We start from the raw sequence: 22342 nt of genomic DNA on the forward strand, positions 1-22342 counted from the left end.
ACTTTAAGAAAATTCGTTAAAAAAATATCGATCCGCGGATTTTACTAGAACACTAGCTCCACCTTTTATACACGGTCCCAGCCATTAATTTACAAAAGGGTTATCCCTCAGGCTCAAGCACAATTTTTCACTAGTGGTCTATTCCCCGTATACTTGCGCATATCGTCGCTGTTGTCCTATCTTATGACAAGAGCCATTTAGCACATTTCGAGAAAAATGATTGTTAATGTTTAAGATTAAATTGGTAAATTCAATCTTGGTAAAAACAATTCAAAGAAGACAATTGATGCATCTATCTACTCTGTATTAACATCTCAAATATTACGAAGACCGGTTGACTATGTTGCGAGTTTTTACTATAAATGTAAACAAAAGTCGCACTCACACGTGTCATAGGTGTGTATTGATAGAAAATTTTCCATAGAAAAAAAATCATTAATTTATTAACTTTTATTCATATATTTGACTATATTTGGTCTATAAACAATCGGTGAGGTACATTTTGAAGGAAATTGGTCAGGGAATCTAGAAATAAATACTTATTTTTAGTTACAGTGCTACATTTCCGGTATAAAACCTAAACTGCATATTTCTCAGAAATTGTGTATTTTTGTTTCGAAAATGATTATGTCATTGTGTTTCTCAAATAATTTTACACAAAAAATATCTTATACATCAAGATAACTGGAGCCAATGCACAGAAACAGTCATTTGAAGCAAAAAATTTAAAATTTCTCAGCACGTTTCTCACTATATCTCAGTAACCAAGCAGAATGTTAACATTCTGAAAACGCGACTTTGTAGAGATTTTTTAGACAAGTGATATGGCATACCTAACTAAGTTTACCCCAAAATGGCGTTTGTTATTAGATAGCACAACATCGACGATATATCAGTGGCGCCATAATCTCAAATGCGACCATAGTCCCAACTAAAAATGACCGTTAAAGCGGGCGAAGAAATGTTTTCGAGTTCTATGTGTTTTAGTCTGTGATAATATTGACATTTGAAGTTTTTAGCCCGCTTATATTTAAAATGTTACTACGGGCGACCTAATTAAATTTTAACGAACTAATCAGCAATAAAATTGTCACAGATTGTTCGTGATTTTTTCCAATCCGAAAAATTTCTATTTTGTAGATTTTTTAAACAATTGTCTATAAAAATGGAATAAATCTTTTTCGTTAGAAAAAAATATATCACATATACTACTTTTTGTACCTAACAACATGCCGTCGAAAAAAAGTTGGTCCGCCATTTACATAATTCTAAATTAAATGTGAGGACGAGTATAGCGTATTTGGAAATCGATTACCTTGTATGCAGCTTAAAAAAATTATAAAGAAATATTTTTTTCGCGGAACCCATCTGGATTTGGTTTTGCAATGCCACATACTACCAAAAAATGGATCTTCCATCGAAATTGCGATATTACCTAATTTGGGTGACCCATTCGAGAAATTTTGACTCTACATGAGGCATTTTTCAGTAGTAAAATCACAATTTTCAAACTTCATTAAAATTTTTATCAGAAATATCACCTTCGCAATTTTTTTCTAAACATGCCTGAAAGTATTCTCTTTGAAATGCAAAAAGAAGAAATTATTTTTGTTTGCCCCAATTTTAGATATAAATATTTCAAAAGGACCTATTTTTTATTCAATATTACTCATAACTTCGGTTCTAAAAGTGATATCTGAATTCTTCTATTATGAAAAAAATTGTCTCGATAAGCTTTACAAGTTGTCTCAAGACACCGTTCATGAGAAATAAAAAATAAAGAAGTTAGAGCAAAAAAACTGTTTTTGTTAGGAACACCCTAAGTTGCTCAATTAAAATAGCTATAAAATAAAAACCTTTGGAGATACAACTATGACGTCTTCAGCAATGTTGCTTGGTGTAAGTTCCTCTACAATGTTGCTGAAGACTCACAATCAGAAAATAATTTTTGAAGCACCCTAACAATAAGAGCCATCCTAATACCATCTACATCTGGAGATGGCCTAATCAATACTGATTATTTGTTCTGAAGACATCATAGCTCTAAAACATAAGGTTCAGCCCCAAACATTTTTGTCTTCCTAAATTGTGAATTCGGACCACTGTGCAATGTGGTCAATCAATGAAACTGATCCCAAAGTTTTGTAATAATCTTGAAAGCTTATATAAAATCCCAAAATAAAATGAAATTGATACTCTGATTCAAATAATGGATTCTACGTGAAAATCAACAGGAAAATCCGGAACATCCGAAGAACTGTCTAATCCATGAATCTGCTTCTAGAATTATGCTGTTTTTTCGAGAACATTTATTCACGTTGCATGGGCATAAATGTCTAGTTCCGAGTGAAAATTGACCGTATTGGTCACATAATAACCATCCGGAAAAAAAATCTGGAACATTCGCTGAACTGATCAGTTCGTAAAGCTGGTCTTAGACCCATGGGTTTTTAGTGTTTCTTGAATTCTCGTTTGAATAAGTTCGTACTTATGACCTACACATGTTTTTGGCTACATAATGAGCTTCCGGAAAATCTGGAACATCAGTGGAACTGGCCCATTCATAAGCATTGTCCTAGAGTTCTAAGATTTTTTGGAATATCATTCGCATAAATTCGTACTTGTGACTGGGATATAGACCGTATGCGTATCGTTGCGGAAGATCCAGAACTCTGGCTCTGGAAGTCTATGGTTTCCTCGAAAACTTTTTTTCAGAATTATTATTGCAAAGAAATTGGAAATGTGACCGGAACAAAGTGCCCGGAAAAAGCGGCCATCTTTCAAAACTAGCAAACTCATGTTCATTAAATGAACATTTGAAAAATTCCACGAAAATCCGTCCGAAAATCTTTAATATCGTGACCGACATAGATTCCGATGAAACTCCACACATTTCACCGGCATGAACGACTAATCATTTTCCACAGTCAATGTTATTTTGACTCAATATCAATTTATCGAAAGCACGTGAAAGTTTCTACATGTAGCATTCTCAGAAAAAAAAACTCATTTGCCGTATGTTATACAACAAAACTAACTGAGAACAAGGTACAAAGAATGAATGTATACGTTCGCAAGAAAAAAAATACACTAAAAGAAACGTTACGTCATTTTTCACAAAAAAGTTAATAATTCAAATTGCAAAAAACCTTCTGCTAATTTTTTAATATTTTGTCAACAAAAACCTAAAGAGAAAAGAAACATTTTGAATGTGATTGTGTTTTCGTGTAGCTTCCAAATGGTTTATAATATCGCCTTGATGTCAAAAAAAAGTTAAAGAAAATTTTGAATGAAAAACCTATTATGAAAAGGTCGAAATAAAAGAGAATAACTGTGTTGTTAAAATAAAATTTTAAATATCTCGAGAACTACTACATTTTTGAAAATTTCTGTTAAGAGCATTTTGATTTGAAATGGCATTTAGAATCATATTCATTGAGAAAATTGTATTTTTGAGTGCTAATAGTATGAATGTTAAAAGTTGTTGTTACATCTCTTAAACAATAAACAGTTGATTATTGATGCCTTATGATGGGGAAACGCGAATAACATAATTTTACGAATTAATTGTTTTGGTTGGAGCAAAATTTCAAATATCTCCATAACTATTGCATTTTGGAAGATTTTTGGTTAATACATTTTGATTTAAAATGACGCTTAGAATCATATTCTGCAATGAATTTCTAGTTTTGTATGTCTATTAGTATGAAATTTAAAACATGTATAAAGTTATCGTTACATTTTTTTAAGTTCTCCATCATGCAATCACAGTCAAAATGTTTCTTTTTTTAGGTTTTTTTTCACCAAATATAAAACAGTTTAAAAAATGCTTTCTTTTGTAACTTTTAACATATTTTTTTGTTTTTGTGAAAAATGACACAACATTTTTAGTGAATATTTTTTCATGCAGAAGTATTCATTCCCTGTAACACGTTATCAGATAGTTGTGCTATTTAAAATACAGTAATCGAACAAAAAACAATGAAAGTAATGCACGCAGAAACGTCTACGCCCTTTTGCAACAATGCTCTTGAATCAAAGTAGTTAAATTGCCAGAGAAAATCATGAAGATTCATAAACCGAACACAACTACAAAGTTTCGTCCGAATCGGCGATGGTCATATTTTGTGATGGGTCAGTTTTTTATGGAATCCCTCATTTGCGTCAGGTATAGCTTCTTAGTAAGGTATATCCACAAACTACACTAAAAATATAAATTCGTCACTAGAATGAAAATGATAGTGCAATGTACGAGCTCATTCGTCGATTTTGCAACGAAGTATTTTCGTGGATTGTAAATAGTAGGTTTCGAAAATTTCATGAACTAAAGAAATGGCCGCTTGATGAACGAAACTTTTCGTAAATTTTGCATATTTAGTGTACATTGCACGAATATTATCGTTGATAACAAAATTATTATTCGTGAAAGAACCGAAATGTCTCGTTATTTAAAAAAAATGTTTGTGTATATTACGAACGATTTCGTTGGTCGCACGAATCCATTTTCGTTCATCTTAGAAATGTTTGTGTATTTATTTACATATTATTTTTATCATTCGATCTTTTAGGATTTGACAACACCGATTTTTTTAAACTAAAAGAATCGATCTGGCAAAATCGATTTTATTTCAAACTGTTCACCACTATTGAGTACAATAATTGTGGTATTTTTTGTTCGTTACGTTCACGATAAATGTTTAAAAGATTTAGATGCACTCTTATAGTAGGTACCTATTTTTTGTGAATAAATATTGTGGAGATTTTTTGACAGAAACCGTGATTGCGAAAAATGTTTCGCAAAAAATTGTTTTTAATGAAATGCGCGAACGTTATTTGTTTATGAACATCTTTAAGGACCCTTACACACACAATAAAAGTGTCATAACTAAGTAATGACAGGACTGAAATTGTATATAAATTCTGTCATTACTCCGTGTAAAAGTCACATTACTTCTCAGTAATGACATTACTTATGCCTTGTGTAAGAATACCTTACCGTAGTGACGGGGATTCCGAAAAAAACGATCGCCTTATCGATATTTTAATCTACAGATGAGAAAAACGATTTTTCGAAATAAAAAAGAAAAAGAAAATGAATTCTGCGATCGACTCGATTCGATTCGACAGAAATGATTCCTCCGGTTGGACAGCGGCTGATTTGTTACATTCGTAATCAGAAAAGAATGGAAGTGTGCATTTAGTGCAACCGAAATTCATACTACGCTGCTTTCTAAGTGACTTAGGCCCAGCAGCCTCTATGCAAATGGGTCAGGTTCGAGGTAATGACACCCATCGCTTTGTGGTTCTAAAAATGGCTCATTGCCGGAATATTACAGCAAGGATGTCGATCCACGGAAGGTACGTCGAGAAAAGATGAAAAAACAGACTAAATGCTAGCGAACTTCCACGCCGGTCATGCCAATTCCAACAAGTGAAGGAAATTGCATCTGGTCAATATACAAAATAATTCGCAGACTATCCAGCGCTTAATTGCCTACTGGACGCTTAAACAAAACCGGTATGAGCTACCTATGCTGTGGCGTCTTCAGAACAAATTGACAGGGAGGCCTCCCATAACAAAAACGATAGCTCACCCCACACCAGACCACTTTATCATTAGTTTAAATATTAGCATTGCTCCGGACCTTAGGGTTGTAATGACGAGTTAATTCAAGAAACAATAGGTTACTTTCAATTTTATGTTATTATGATAAATTTATAAAACGTAAATATAAAACATCATAATATTGTTCAGAAATGATATATTTCCATGGAAAATTCACAAAGGCTAAAGTAGTGTCTGGTATTCTGTGGTTGAAGTTTGAGCGATATTCATTCAGTCCTTCTTCGCCACAGTAGTCCACAACATAGAAAAAAAATCTGAGAATTGATTAAATTAATCAAAAAAATTAGAAAGTCTACATGGAAATCCTAGGAAGGAGGTAGGGGTACAGGAATTGTACACGGAGGGGGTTAAAACGAAGTTTTTTTGTGGTATATGAACGGCCCCTAACTCCAAATCTACTGAAGCAATCGTCTTGAAATTTTGCACAGTTATTCTTCACATCATTTTCCAGGTAACGACAGAAGCTTTTATTTTTTGCTCGACTGTTTAATTTTTTGTAGCGCTTCAAAGCCAAAAATCCGATTATTGCTACAAAAACATCTATTGACATATTATAAGTAAAAAAATAAATGAGGAATTAATGTTTTAGAATAGAGATTCCACAAATATATACGACGATCAGAAAATCTTACGATTTTATGAGAAGTTGATAGGGTCCGAATTACTTCCACGGTCTTAATAGCCCCGGGTCCCCTACTAAAAATTTTCATTATTTTCAGAATGATTGAGATGTTGAGTTATGGTAAACACTGCATTTTTTCGAGGTGCCCTTTAAAGATTCACTGCCACTCACCCAATTTTCAATATTTTGCGATGAAAACTTAGGAAAATGTTGTTCAAATGTAACATTATTGTATGAAAATTGACTGAAAAGACAAATACATTCTGCAAAGCCAAAAAAATTTTTTTAAATATTTTTACTCAACGAAATTACCTAAGTATGCTCATTTTTACCTAGTTCACAGGCTACTTTGCTGACCAAACCGCAATTTCAGCCTAGAATTTCGCTCGAACTTTGCTGTGTCGCATTTGAAATTTCGCCACGAGCCAGATTTTTTAAGCTATTTACATTCTCGAAGAGTTTGATTGTGCAATTTGTGAAAGTTTTTTTAATCCAAGATATTTAAAGTTATGAAACTTTCCTCCTTAGTTCTAAATAGTTTTTTATCGTGTTCGTACATGTTGATGGTGCTGCATACAACATAATTAAAGAAGAAATAAATCGGGAAAGGTCAATTTATGGCCAAAAAACAAACACGACTTGAATGAATGATCATGACATTCATGATAAGATTAATTTCACAACACCTCAATACAAGATAACAAATTGAAACGATACTATCAAAATACGTTTGACATAGATGTACTCCTCTCTTCCAAGGAACTTCCTATTAATGGGTAGTTCAAACGCAAAACAATAATTGACAACTATTTATTTACAGAGCATCGTGGCTTGTTGCAATGTTCCTTTAGTCGCAATAAGTAGATGTATGTATATTCAAACCGAAATAGAAAATTGAAAACAATATGTTATGATGCAGCGTCCGATAAATCAATCAATTGTTGATAAAGAAACAAATCCTCAGGGAAACCCAGAATCATGACTAGTAGATTGAAAAATGTATATGTCATTGAAATGTGATATTGACACATCAACCAACTGGTTTGAGTGGGATGTAGCTGTCAAAATAAAGTTTCAAAAATACAGTACCAGGCTAACCTTAAAAGAATAAACACTTCACGAAGATGTCAATCTTTCGCTATTTCAATATAAAACAAGAAATAGAACAACCCCCCGCCTATAAAAATACACATATCCACAAATGGACATATGTAGCTGACCAGCGTGATCAGGATGTTGGGTTACGATGGCGATGTTGATGAATTCCAATTCGAGATCTGATTCAAAGGCAGCAAAATTATAAATAGTGCTCAGTAGATAACACCGTTACCATCGACTCGTTTGTCCGCAAAACATCACGGATCGGTACCCCTTATACTGATTGGGCATCACACACATAACCTGATTGGAAAGAAGAGATGTGTCAGATAACATCATTATCATAAAAAGTTCGATTTTTACATTTCTCTTCTGACAGGCAATAATCAGCGTTTGTTTTTACTAATCATCTTTCTGGGTTTTTATCTGCCAGTAAAAGAACAAAGCAATTGACATCCGTATCGTACGGAATCAGTGTATGATGATAAATTCGCAAAGCGGCGCCTCAAAAGTTCCGGCTGCAGCACACTCTCACCACACATCACAAGAATGTCGTAGAAATAAGCTATCGCTGTCATACACATCATTTAACACATGTATACATTAAATATTTATACCGTTCTTGTATAAAAAGGTAGAGAATCTACTCAAATTCGCATGATTTCAGTAGTATTTTGGTTTTTGATCGTGGTAACTTTTCCCACAAGCTGCGTGCGTACGTGGGTGTGTGTAGGTGAGTATGGGTGTATGTGAGTGTGACCTTAAGGTTCAAGTTACCTTTTTTAAGCATGTGTTAGAATTGAACGCTTGGTAGTGTGCGTAGGAAAATTTGTGTTCAGCTTTGCCACCGGATTATCCATTTAAACCTTTTTAAAACTCTAAAAGAAGAATATCAGTCGATTTATTAGATCATCACGATTCAATTCATGCAAAATACCTGCTAGAAAAACCATCGGCTTAGCTAAATGGTGCTTTTGAAAAAGTGGCTGTGGTTTTTTCATTGCGCAGTTGCGTTGCGTACCCCAGCTCGGTGTGGTAGTGTGATAAAAAATCACAGCCACTTTTTCAAAAGCACCATTTAGCTAAGCCGATGGTTTTTCCAGCAGGTATTTTGCATGAATTGAATCGTGATGATCTAATAAATCGACTGATATTCTTCTTTTAGAGTTTTGAAAAGGTTTAAATGGATAATCTGGTGGCAAAGCTGAACACAATTTTTCTTACGCATACTACCAAGCCTTGAGGTAACTTGAGCCTTAATATTCACTGAACGTATGAATCCAGCTATACTCTTTGTGAAGCGATCAGCCTATTGAATATAACACTTTTGTGTGATACTTTCCAATCGCAGTCTTCGGAAGGTATTGCTGGCGAATGTCAGCTTCTTTCTTCGAACAGCTTAGATAAGCCGTCCCGATCAGAAGGGCATAACTGATTTATTACACCTGTAGTTATTTATTTCAAAAATATTTTGAAACAGAACATGTTATAAATCCGACTGGTTAGTTGTTAAAATAACAAAAAATAAAACAAAAATCTGGCTAATGGTAACAAATTCGTAACAAATTTTGATATGATTTTATCAAAATTAAAACTAAATGAGATATATTTTTTTCAAAAAGTATATACGTCCTCTGTGAGAGAACTGTATTAGATATAATCATCTAATTACAGTGACCTAGTAACAAACGATCAATTCATAAATTGATCGTTTCATAATAGATTATGTTATAATATTGATACTATAGAAAACTGTCCGCAATCCATTTTCCATTCCGTTATCTGAATATAACTCCAGTTGTTATAAATATCAACCATAGTTATAATAGTGTTATTGTTTTGTTATGCTCTTCTGATCGGGGTGTAGTATCGGTAGTGGTTGTTTCAACCGCCTAAGAATTATACTAAGGACCACCTGTTCCGGTGATAAAACCCACCAAACAGGGAACCGCAATTCCCTAGTGCCATGCGATTCGTGCTATGGTTAACCGTTGTGTGTCCGACGCGGTACCCGGGTACCTTTTTAAGTTTCAATTAATTAAATTCCTATGTTTTATCCATAGCTGGAAATTGAAACTTTGTGACATCTTAGAACTTCACTAAGTGAAGCTTTTGGGTTAATAATATTGTTGATATAGTAAGGGTGGGAGTGAGGAGGGGCTCCTGAATTTTTTTACTACGTAACAGGGCGACGTGGGTACCCGGGTACCCACAAAACTAAAATGCCCGTAACTAAGGTAATATCCAACCGATTTCGATACTTTTTGCCGTTTTGGATTCAGGAACTCATCCACTTTTGGACTTGGTAAAAGTGAATTGGGCTCCCGAGAATCCGGCTTTCCGGAAGCAGGTTCCAGTGCTGGGGTACTATTTGCGAACTTCGATGGAATACTAGCAATATAGGTATCAAAATTCTTGGAATTGCATCAGTAGGCTGTATCTCGTGGTTTTGGAACCATTTGGTGATTTGACCCCGGAACGGATGTTTCGGAGCAGGTTCCCGTGGGGCCGTGAGTGGCCATTCCATTCGAATACCATTTTTCAAGTTGCCATAGGGTCCCGTAACAATAAAAAACAGACTTCCGAGACAATTTGAAGAGTTTTGATACTCATATTGCTAGTACATTATTAAAATTCACAAATCACATCCTAGTACTGGAAGATTACTCCGGAAAATCCGGATTACCAAAACCAGATCCATTATTCCATTTCTGTTGTACAGAATCAAAAAGTGGACGAGTTTCTGAATCCAAAATATCTTAAAGTGTTCAAATCGGTTAAAGGAAGCCATAGTTATGAGCATTTCAATTTGTGGGTACCCGGGTACCCTCGTTGGCCTGTTAAAGGTGTTTTTTGTTGGACACATAACTGTTAATATTATAGATAATAATATTACATGTATAGTGCATTAAGCAGCGGAACGTTCGCTCTACACATCAATTTTTTTTCACCGACGATCGGTATTATTTTGCCGAATTTTTGGTGGCTGGTGGTTTGGTGAAACTTTCGGCAGATGGTAGTTCGGTGAAGTTTTGCTGGATTTCAATTATCGATTTTGGATGTGTACAGATGTATTGCATCCGGCTAAAAATTGAGCTACTGAATTCCTACTTCCATGTCGTAAGAGGTGACTGAGTCCTTAAGTCAAGGTGTAGTTCCGTGCCGAGGACTTAATGGCTGGAGGGTCTAAAATGTTCCGGTCAGGCACGGAGCATTTTGGATTTTGTCCTTACTGTGTTATGCGAATCTCCGACACTGTGGACCGCTTTATTCTACGCAAATTGTGGGAATCAAAACATGATCGCGTCCCAGTTAAACCTGATATGGCTTGCTATATGCATTCACATCCCAACTGTCTTGGTGTTCTCTAGCTGTTGTGCAATTTATGTTAGAAATGAAATGTACAGTTCTCTAATCAACAATGGTTAGAATAGCACAAATCAATCTCCAGCATAAACGTACAACAACTATCTATCTCGACTTATACAGGAAGGTGAAGCTCGCATAGCATTGGTTCACGAACCGTAAGTCTATACAAGAAACTTCTATATTAGAAACATACTTAACACTGCCTTCATTGCTTACAACAAGACAGATATATATATATATATATATATATATATATATATATATATATATATATATATATATATATATATATATATATATATATATATATATATATATATATATATATATATATATATATATATATATATATATATATATATATATATATATATATATATATATATATATATATATATATATATATATATATATATATATATATATATATATATATATATATATATATATATATATATATATATATATATATATATATATATATATATATATATATATATATATATATATATATATATATATATATATATATATATATATATATATATATATATATATATATATATATATATATATATATATATATATATATATATATATATATATATATATATTTGCATGCAAGAGACAGCATGCGACAAATGGTTATCCCTGGATTCGATAGCGTTTGCCTTATAGATTCGAATGAATATGGCTTTGCCTGCGGAAATTTGCGGATTGAAGTGTTGTTACATTCCAAAATGTTGCTTTTTTGGCACTAAAAATCTCGATAACTCAACACATGTAAGAGATAGAAATAAACTTGTATAACAAAAATTGTGTATTTTCTTATACCAAACAAAATCTTAGAACCTTTTGAAATTCTAAAAAATCACCAGAAAAGTTATTTTGAAAAAAGTGATTTTCAGGGGTGTATCATAGAACACTCCACAAATGTGTATTAAAATCAAAAGATAGATACATGGTCTCTTCAGCAAAGTTGTTTTTTATTATATTCCCTACAACTTTGCTGAATAGTTTTTTATTATTTTCGTAAATGACCAAACAAAAATTTGCTTCGCAGCTTTAGGGGGATTAATCACCAAACTAATACTTTAATAAGATGGGGAATATTTTATATACAAACTTTGCTGAAGACACTATAGCTCAAAAATCGTCTTTTCGTGGTCAAAACAATTTCGATCACGTTTTTGCCTATTTGGAAACACATTGTCAAGAACGATTAACTTTTGATGTTACATGAACAGATATAGGTTACCACTCCAACAACTTTTTACTGTTTTTCTGTTCTAGTTAATCTGACGTCATCTGGAATGTCCTGACCTAATATAACATAAATTAGTTATTGGGGAGGCGTTTACAATTCCTCTCACCAGAATCCAAAATTAACTTAGTGACAGGTCTAGGCAAGCGCAAAATTGACGCTAGTTCTTGCGGAACATCACGCAGGACTAGGGGTTTGCCCAGTAACACAAATTGTGTCTTCGTTTTTGGAGCTAGCATCAATCCGGCGCTAGCTTAGTCCTGTCACTAAGTTAGTGTCGGATTCTGATGAGACGAAGTCGAAACGCGAATTCTATAACTAATATGATTTTGATCGTTAATCCTCCCTTAAGCAGCGTGAATCTGCACATACTTAGTGAAAGAAATCATATATGTATATGGTAATCCAATATCTACGAGCTGTAACCTTTACGAAGATAGTTTGGTAGCTAGGTTTTATGGGTATTTTTACAACGCATGCATCTCCACGTGGTTCGGATGAGCTCGTGGATAAAAACAACTCACTTTTAGTAGCAGCAAACCAAGAGGCTTGGTGGTGATATTTCGAACTTGTTGGACTCAAAAAGTTATAAAGAAGAGCTTGGAATCGCAGACGTAGAATAGATCGGAGGAACAGCCTTTGCCCAAATGCCTCTATGTTAGATAAGCGTTAGTTGATTAAATAAGTTACTTTCGAATTCAAAGTTCATTTATGGTGAATGGTACTAATGGTGAATACACGTATGACCAGACGTTAAGACGAGTAGATGTCTTCTAGGTGGTGTGATGTAACCACTTTTATGAAATGTTGTCGCCTTATGCGTCGTTGTGTATTGATGCTGGATTACCTGTTAGTCCAAATAAAACATCAATGGTACTTTTCAAGCAACTCAATTGAAGCGCGCATCGATTTCAGATTCGGACGATCTTTCGGAAAATCGGTCGGAAAGTCGATCATCTAATATGATGAACATGAGCTTAGTTGAGTATTCATTCGTGTCAACGCTGTAAATCCACGATCAATTTGTTTCGGGAAAATGTACTTTTGCATATAAAATATTTAAAATAATCCATAAAGAATTGTAAAACGATCCATAAAAAAGTTGTCAATGTTCCATAAAACAAAACTGAAAATCCATAAAACTGTGTGAATGATCCATAAAAAAGGGTGATTTGATCTATAGATTATGTAAAATTGAACCATAAAATGGTCTCAAAAGAGCACTAAAATAGTAATAAAAGAGCAATTCAAATGAACCAATGCCCCATAAAAATATTGGAAATGTTCCATAAAATGATACATTTTGCGCCATAAATTAACTGACATTGATCCATAGAATATTAACAATGTACATTAAAACACGTCGATATGTTGCATAATATCGACAAAAATGTTCCACGGTATTACAAAATGGAGCAATAAAATGTCAGAAAAAGTTCCATAAATTTGATGAAAATGTTTGCTAAATAATTTTTCTTGGTCCATAGAAGATGTAAAAATGAACATTAGAAATGATTCATATATCGAACGTTAAATTCTGGTTCATGAATATTTACAAAGCGATCCATAAGAAAATAAAATGTTAAACGATCCATTAATATGTGCTTATGCATTAGAAAAAATAAATTTAATGAATTCATGCGAAATTTTATGGTAAACTTAAAAAATAAGTTGTGCATAATAATTCTCATAACAGTGACAGTGTTTTAACAAGTGAGCTTATACTGGAAGCTAGTGTGATGCGGCTTGGCCGCATATCCGAGGCCAAGGATCCGAAGCGGCGCAAAGCCGCTGAGGATCCGTTGGACGAGGCATTGATTAACCCGTAGCTTGAATTACAGGCAAACCTGTGGTCCTCTCGTTTGCCCGGTTTACTTAAACATAGGGGCTATAGCTAGTTAAAAGCCGACTGAGCGGTAGCGAAGTCGGACAGTGCACAAGAAAGCGATGTGGCGTAGCCACATTAGTCAGTGTTCGTGTATAAAGTGTCCGTTTTCGCTTCAGATAGTTATTCAGATAGTATTTGCGACTCATGCCAGCCTGTATAGGTGGTCTAATAACACTCAGCGCTCTAATATCATAAATACCCTGACGTTTAAAGAGTTGCCATAATGATTTCAGGTTAGCTAAGGTCAGTTAGCTGACTAGTTGGGTACGGAAGCTGAAGTTTAACTATAATGTATGCATTGTTTGTTGTAGTTTGACATTACAACCAAATGTAATAAACTTTATTATTAGTTCGAATAGCAAAAATTTCGCATGAATTCATTAAATTTAATTTTTCTGGTGCATAAGCACATATTAATGGATCGTTTAACATTTTCTTTTCTTATGGATCGCTTTGTAAATATTAATGAACCATAATTTAACGTTCGATATATGAATCTTTTCTAATGTTCATTTTTACATCTTCTATGGACCAAGAAAAATTATTTAGCAAACATTTTCATCAAATTTATGGAACTTTTTCTGACATTTTATTGCTCCATTTTGTAATACCGTGGAACATTTTTGTCGATATTATGCAACATATCGACGTGTTTTAATGTACATTGTTAATATTCTATGGATCAATGTCAGTTAATTTATGGCGCAAAATGTATCATTTTATGGAACATTTCCAATATTTTTATGGGGCATTGGTTCATTTTAATTGCTCTTTTATTACTATTTTAGTGCTCTTTTGAGACCATTTTATGGTTCAATTTTACATAATCTATGGATCAAATCACCCTTTTTTATGGATCATTTACACAGTTTTATGGATTTTCAGTTTTGTTTTATGGAACATTGACAACTTTTTTATGGATCGTTTTTCAATTTTTTATGGATCATTTTTGTTGTTTTAGCGGCGCAAACTTAGGGCTGCCATTTGTTTCACGATATTGCGGGTGCTTTTCACAATGCGTCCTTCCAGTCTATTGATGAAGCTACACGCTGTCATGCAATATTCGCATGTATCTCGAGTCTCGGGATTAACGCAATGCTTAGTAACCGCATTCTTTACTCCTCACAGAGCCAAGCAGAGGTAAGAAAATTGAGAATGGTAATAGTCTAATAAAAATCTATCCCAGCATTCGAAAGGCAAACAGAAATGAACAGCAGCAATTTCATTGATGCTAGTCGTCGACAGGTTTTCAGTCGTGATCTTACGTGGCTTTTCTTTCGTTGGTCCTCACAGTAAAAAATGGGCAAGTCTATCTTTACCAGGAGGCATATTGGTGGACTTGAGTAATTCGTAGTTATGCTGCCTAAGCTCGACACCCACCAACAGAAGACAAGCCTGTAGGATATTAAGCCTGTTTCTAATAACCCTACCACTTCTAGTTTTCCGATCTATATACATAACATCCTTGCTCGCTCTCTCTTGAGTACTATGGCTCTAAATTTCCATAACCTTCTCTACCCAGCAATCTCTGGTCGTTAAAAAGTAAAAAAGAAATTGAGTAGTATGTGCGGTTGTCCTCAGAAAGGCGTTCTGTCACCTTTGCTATGGACGCTAGTTGCTGATGGCTTGTTCAGAATTCTCAATGGGTTTCCGTCTTCGATCTACCGGTTTGCTACCGATTACGGAACTTAATACAATGAAGACACGATTTTAACAGGCCCCGATTTTATCAGCCCTCGATTTCGTCTACCCCCGATTTTATCAGCTTTTTGACCCGATTTTGTCAACCTCATATAAAAATTGATAGTTGGTAATTTGATTTTTCTTCTCTTAAAGATCCGAAATATGCAAAAATAAATCTATTTTTTTTAAATTTTGCACCGTCAGACACCCTTAAAAGAAGTTTAAAATGAATAATCAGAAAGGGTTATGAAGCTATACCTAGGGGCTAATAAGGGATATTTTAAGAGCTTCGGTTTATTAAAAAGAAAGAAAAATGTATGTACCGATATTGTCAATGTCCCCGTATTATCAGCCCAAAATTCACCATGGGGCTGATAAAACGGGTCTTCACTGTAGCATCTGGTATATCTTGATTGCTGATTCCTGAAGCACGCATATACAAATAATATTGGGCACCGTATATCTTGAATGCACGGTTAAAATAAATGCGGTTAAAAGCCAATTTCTCCACCCACACTTAACGTTCGGGCTAGGTTTAACTCGCCGTTAAATCCATATCAACATTAGAATAGGGCTAATAAGATTTGTAAACAAACTTTTGTTTTGCTGATTTCTCTTAATTTGTTATATTTTCAACCCAGAAGTCATTTGAAATTGATTCTACCAAGGATAAAGATGTTGATTCATGTGTATCTTTCATGAAATTCGACTCGACAGCGGAGTAATGAACGAAATAAGTTTGTTTATAAAAATCTCATTAGCCCTTTTGAAGAATTGCTATTGAAATGTGGTTTAAAAGTTAAGCGATGGTGAAGAAATCCGCTTTAAGCCAATAGAATGTTGATCGTAACACCTTTTAAAAGACGAACCCATGATATCACAGGTACCTTTCGGATGAGTAAGGCATTATTCCGCCATTAGGTGGATGAAGATACGTTTTCATTTAAATGAACAATGAAAAATGTCTATGGATGTAGTTGTGAGCACTGTATCTATCTAACGAGTACCTCTACATGTCCAGATTTTTAATGCACTATAACGGTTTTTAAGTGTGCAATGAAACTTCAAGTATGCCTGGGATTTGGAAATCAGTTTTCTGGCAACTGTTAAGAGACTAGATATATAATAATTAAATTACAGAATTTTCAAAAAACCGATCTTGAGAAAAAAAAAAACTGGCATGGTCTGGTGGTACAGGAGATAGAGCACTGATCTCTTAAGCCTGATCTGTGATGGGCTAATGTACATCAGAGCGACCTGTAAGTGTCAATAGGATCACAACAATTGTAATTGACCCCTACACTTACTGTGAAGTCTGTTGAAGCAAAAATTTAAGAATAATTGAAGTATCAACGCTTTGTTGTGCTTAAGAAAGAGATTACCGACATGGTTATTGGCTTTTGAGTGTTACAACAATACAATTATGACAATACATTCAAAACAGTTTTACGACCATTGACAACAAAAACTTTGAAACTCAAAAAAAAATCATTATTAGACATATACAGTTGCACGATTGCCCGAGTGATTCAAAGATTTAAATTTTCGGATGAGCAGCACAGATTGAACATTGAATAATCTCATTAAAACAGAACCACCCTCAGAACAATCAAAACGTCTATATTTTAATTATTGGAATCTCTTATCAGCGTGCAATGTAACTGGGTACAAAATTATCTGCATATATATAGATATTGCCACTGTTGTGGGTACTCCAGTCGAAGGATGAGTGTGTCGCAGATCTGAAACTAGAAGCAACCTGCATGCAGCATCCAACACGGAAAAAGTGGCACGCACGCCGACCGTTTGTTTGAAATCTAATGCAAACTCGAATGCCGTGTTGTTCCGCTTTAGCCCTAGTGATAGTAAAAAGTGCAACAGAGACTGACGACCAGGAAATGAGCCGACGCAGGCAACCACATCAAGAACGGTGGTCGGGCTGGCATAAGTGAAGTGCTTTCCTCCGTTCGAGTCTCAAGTTCTTGATCGCCAGAATTACGAAAGAATAAAGTGTTTGAGTGATAAGTTTGATGCGCAAAGGGAGTTTTTGTATGAAGAAATCATCTAAACGGCGTCAGCTTAAACAGTATGCGCGGAAGCATAGTTGGAATAGAGGATGGCCTCATCAATGCAAAATCTGGCACCTGGCACGGGATACTGCTGGAATTGTTAGACAACCTGTATGCTTCGTTTATCGTCGGGCCATTGGTGGTGGCCTACTGGCGCGGTACCTGGAATTTGATGGCAGATTACATCTACCCATCAGATCATGCCACTAGTCTTATGATATCTCTGGCCTTAGGCGTAGTGGGACACTTCCTGTTTCACTTCTTACAACCAACCTTCCGGCGACACCTTAACCCCAACAGGCATCGACTGATGTACTACATTGGCTCACGAATGTACACCGAAATCTACGGCACAATATGCGTGAATACGTGGCGCGGAGGATGGGAGATGATTAATCTATATACAACGCATGAAGTTGTTTACGTTGTGGTGATAACGCTCAGCTGTGTACTACTAATGGCACTACTTAAGGGCCTGCGAAACATTTCCGGATCACCGTTTGTAGTCGTCAACGACTTGAGCCGAGATTACTTCGACGTGCCAACCTATTTCAAACTATCGGTAAGCATTAATATTTATACCTTTTTACCTTGTGAAAATTTCTGGCTGTACAATGTACCACTCGACTCCATCAAACGGCAAGATTGATTTAGACGCCAGTATCGGACTTGCTTTCAAAACAATAAAATGAATGCTATTTTAAACGTTTCATTATTGCAAATTTTTCGTAGTTTTTGTTGGTGGTGATCTGTGTTTGCTTTTGAAATAGACACACTTTAATGATTATTGCATGTACAATTGAAATATAAAATGGTTCGCATCGTTTTTATAACAGTAGTTTTTAAGAATCACTCATTCAACATGTAGTTTGTAGTTAAAATTTGAGAAAAGTCATCGATGCTAATAAAGAAACGTGAATAAAAAAGGCGATGAGTTAATAGAATTATTGAAATAAATCTAAAATAGCTAACGACAAATCGACTGAATTATAGAAGTGTATCCAGTGCTTTTCCAAAAATATCGGGCCCTATTCTCACAGTCACGTCACCTAGTGACTAGAAGGAAATTTTGTTCTAGTCACTACGTGACGTGACTGTGAGAATAGGGCCCATCTTGTTATGATAAATGAGGCCATTCATTTTGATTTTACCGCTCGTCAATGTAGAACTCGAATCCCTTGGCGATTTGAAAAAAACAGTGTTAAACATAAAATTAAAAACTTAAAACTCCCGCATGAAGACGTTCAATTCAAAAAAAAAATATTTCGGCGCCAACAAATTTGTTATTAAATTATTTGAGCCAAGATCCACATTTTTTACGAGAGTTATCCTACTGGAGCTGTAGAGCTAGGTTCTCGGAAGGGCTCCCCGCAGAATCACACACACACACACAATCACAATTGCAGACGAGACAGGCAGTGGCGCCCACTAAATCACTGCTTTAGGCCAATCGCAGCGGGTCGTGATTCTGAATGTGTATTCATTGTACGGTTAAGGTATGTGCGCCCGCAGGGACTTCGCGTGTATCATCGCGAAGAATTCGAACATTTGTAAGTTAAAGTGTTCGATCGCGTGTGCGTTTGTATGTCGCGTGTGCTAACGTGTATGTAACTTCGCGAGTATAAATTCTATATTAAAACCGTGTGCTTTTCGCATATTCGCGTGTGTTCTAGAATGATCGCGCGCGGACCGTGAATCTGATACTTTTTCGTGTACGGTTCAGATTCTAGAAGAAAGTGGGTTCTTCCCTATCACTAGAGTTCCCAGTCATGTCGCCATGAAACGTATTGTCTAGTGGATATGAGCTTAATTTTTGATTGGTATAAATGAATGTAGGGACCTAAGTTGCTAGAATGGAGGGTAAAGATTTCCGGACGTTAACGATTCATGATTGCGCGCTAGAGTGGCACGCGGTTGTATGGGAAAACTTCAAAATGATTTAAACTAGCGAGCACAGCACTTTTTGAGTTCCTTTTGTGGTCCAAAACACCTGTGCAAAATTTGGTAGCGATTGGTTGCTTCCCGGGTTTGCGCATTGCGTTCAAAGTTTGCTTGAATATGAAAAACCAGCTCTATAAAACTATAGTTCAAACCTTGGTTAACAACTTTGTCGAAGACCGTAACTAACTACGAGTTTTCAAAAAAATAGTTATAATGATTTCAAAACTTATGGTAAAATCCAAATGCAGAAATTGATTACTTTTTCCAACACTGCCGGTGCACCACCGACATCGACATTAAAAACTTAAATAAATGAGAATATATTCATCGCAGAGATTTGGTACCTTTGAATGAAATGTTCAGAATGATTTGCAGAATATTATAGACGTAGTCAGAAAATGGAAAGAAAAAAGGGGGGGGGGCGTGTGTACTCCCCAGTCCATTTTTAGATTGTTTTGTATAAGACAAAGAATCATTACGACCTTGTAAATATCAACGACTGAACTTTCTTAATATTTTGATAGACCCAAATATGAATCATACTACAATCTTTGTTGTGGGAAATCACATTTAGAATATTTAGAATTTACACCTACAAATTTATGTGTTGTTTTTGCATGGGACCAAAACTCACTCAGGTCTGGAAATCGCGTTGGGTTCTAACCTGAAGTATATTTCTGTTTTGCGTGGACCTAACTCAATTTCATCAAAATCGCTTGTTTGAAATAACTATACTGGTTTCGTTCCTAGATTCTCAAACGAAAACGTCAATAGAAACTTCAAGGAATCTAAGGATATGCATTTTTTTAAATTCTGACTCTGAACGGCTAAGAAATAAGGTTTTAAAATATGTAAAACTTATAAACCGCTGTACCATTTTAAATAAGATAATAGTAGAGCCCTTAAATAGTAGCACTCAAACACGTAAGATTATTTTTTTATTCGGCGGTATAAACCTGCGTTGAAGATGTGCTCCTTATGTTATACTAAACTATCTAAACGGGGAACTGGGAAGTACACAAGCCACACCCCCTCTTGTAGTATCGGTGTCGAGGTGTACTGAGTGCACGCTGCTCTGAAAATCTAGCGAAATGGTCTTAGCGCACCAGTGGCTGCTCGTTCAGTGGGCCATTTGCGCGACTTCCGGAGGGTTAATTGATCCACCTGAAGGTATGGATATAGGCTTCTAGGATCGATAGACTTCCGGACGTGACCGATTCATGACCGCGTGCGCGAGGGCATTTTTGTAGGTTCCCGCTTAAAACCGTGTTTGAGAATGTATGAGTGTTAAGACGCTCACTATCACCGAGGTGTAATCATGTTTGCGAGATCGCGGGCGTAGGTGTGCGTGAGTGGTCGCGAAGAGCTCAAGCGTTTGTAAGTTAACATGTTTTTCGCGTGTGCTGGCGTGTATGTGACTTCGTGTGTATTCTGTAACTTTGGTATCATTCACATATTTGCGTGTGATCCTGAGCGATCGTGCGAGCCGTGAATCTCATACAACACTTAAGTGTGCGGTTCAGATGCTAGAAGGGAATTCGTTCTCTCGTATCAACTGTAGTTCCCGGTCATGTCGCCATGGAACGTGTTATCTGGTGAATATGAGCTTCATCATTGAATGACCCAGCTGAAGGCGGGTGAAGAATGGCAGTATAAGACTCGAAAAGAAGTGATGAAAGACAATAGATGAGAGATGTAACAGATTAGACAGGTACAAGAAACAGCTGAAGTTATGATCATCGCATGACAAATATACATTAGTACTTCAAACACTACTAATACTTGAATAGCCAACCACCACACATAGCACATCCTTTCTGAATTATCTATTTGTTATTGGTTGATTGTTTATTATGAGCTGGTAAAGTAAAGAACAGAAAAAAGGCTCACATCAGCCCTTCCGGCCTGCTCGATACACCACTATCGAGGCGTATTGTAATCAACATCTTGAAGCGGGCTTCTTATATAAATCAAATTCTGAGTAGTCATAATGATTGGTGGATTATTAACATGAGAACTAATTAACCTCTAGTAGTAGAACTTTGTGCAAATAGAAACTAAAAAGAACGAAGATCCTTATATTTAGATAACTCTATTGAATCTATTGTGGCTTGATAATGTTTACAATACCGTAAATCCCATCAACCTGCAAGAGGGGGAATTAATCTTTACGTTGAAAACGGTAAAAAGGTTCTAGAAATCATAAAACGTGCTATCACTTTGAATGTGTAACGAAAATTCCCCCGAAATCAGACAGCAACGATATTCAGATAAAAACTTACAATTATTTAGAATATTTCCATCAGATGTTTATATTTGTTTGTTTGATTTATATTTGTCTTCTGTTTCATTGCAGGGTTCCAAAGAACCAGGCTTGTACGTGCTAGATTGCTTCTTTTCGGTGCTGGTCATCGGATCGTTGGTCGTTTTCGTATGGCGAGGGCTGTGGGTGCTTTTGGATTTAATGTTATTTCCAGAGGATCGCGGATTATCCGCCTGGTCATCAGTGGTAAGTTGTACACAACAAGGGTTCACGTGGTGTGTTTCCTTTGGCAGCTATTCAAAGTTCACAATATTATTTACAGCTGATAGGCTATGGTGTAACTGGAGTCACATTTTCGCTGCAGCCTCTGATGCGATGGGCGTGCGATCGATTAACGGGAGTCTGGCGCGTCATTGTTGCTGATCTATTCCTTTTCCTAAGCTTTATTGGTACAATCAACGTCTGGCGAGGGGTGTGGGCTTTGCTCGATCATTACTTCTTACCAGGTAAATAACTATG

The 22342-nt window shown here is 35.6% G+C and overlaps 2 protein-coding genes across 11 annotated transcripts in view; one reads left to right on the top strand and one right to left on the bottom strand.

Annotated features, from left to right (window-relative positions):
* LOC131682173 (phosphopentomutase) overlaps positions 1 to 22342 on the bottom strand; it is a 207858-nt gene that overhangs the window by 125540 nt on the left and 59976 nt on the right. The window lies entirely within an intron of this gene.
* Positions 1 to 22342, top strand: part of LOC131682175 (uncharacterized) — a 49112-nt gene that overhangs the window by 25995 nt on the left and 775 nt on the right. For 3 of the 10 annotated variants that reach the window (XM_058963454.1, XM_058963460.1, XM_058963456.1), the window contains exons 2-4: positions 17242 to 18181; positions 21917 to 22069; positions 22146 to 22329. In XM_058963454.1, the coding sequence (XP_058819437.1) occupies positions 17639 to 18181; positions 21917 to 22069; positions 22146 to 22329 (880 nt within the window). In that variant the 5' untranslated portion in view covers positions 17242 to 17638. Of the gene's footprint in view, positions 1 to 17199; positions 18182 to 21916; positions 22070 to 22145; positions 22330 to 22342 lie in introns of all 10 variants that reach the window. The other 7 variants (XM_058963458.1, XM_058963462.1, XM_058963463.1 and 4 more) reach the window with 4 other exon arrangements.

Source organism: Topomyia yanbarensis, chromosome 2 (assembly GCF_030247195.1).
Source record: "Topomyia yanbarensis strain Yona2022 chromosome 2, ASM3024719v1, whole genome shotgun sequence".
Lineage (NCBI taxonomy): Eukaryota > Metazoa > Arthropoda > Insecta > Diptera > Culicidae > Topomyia > Topomyia yanbarensis.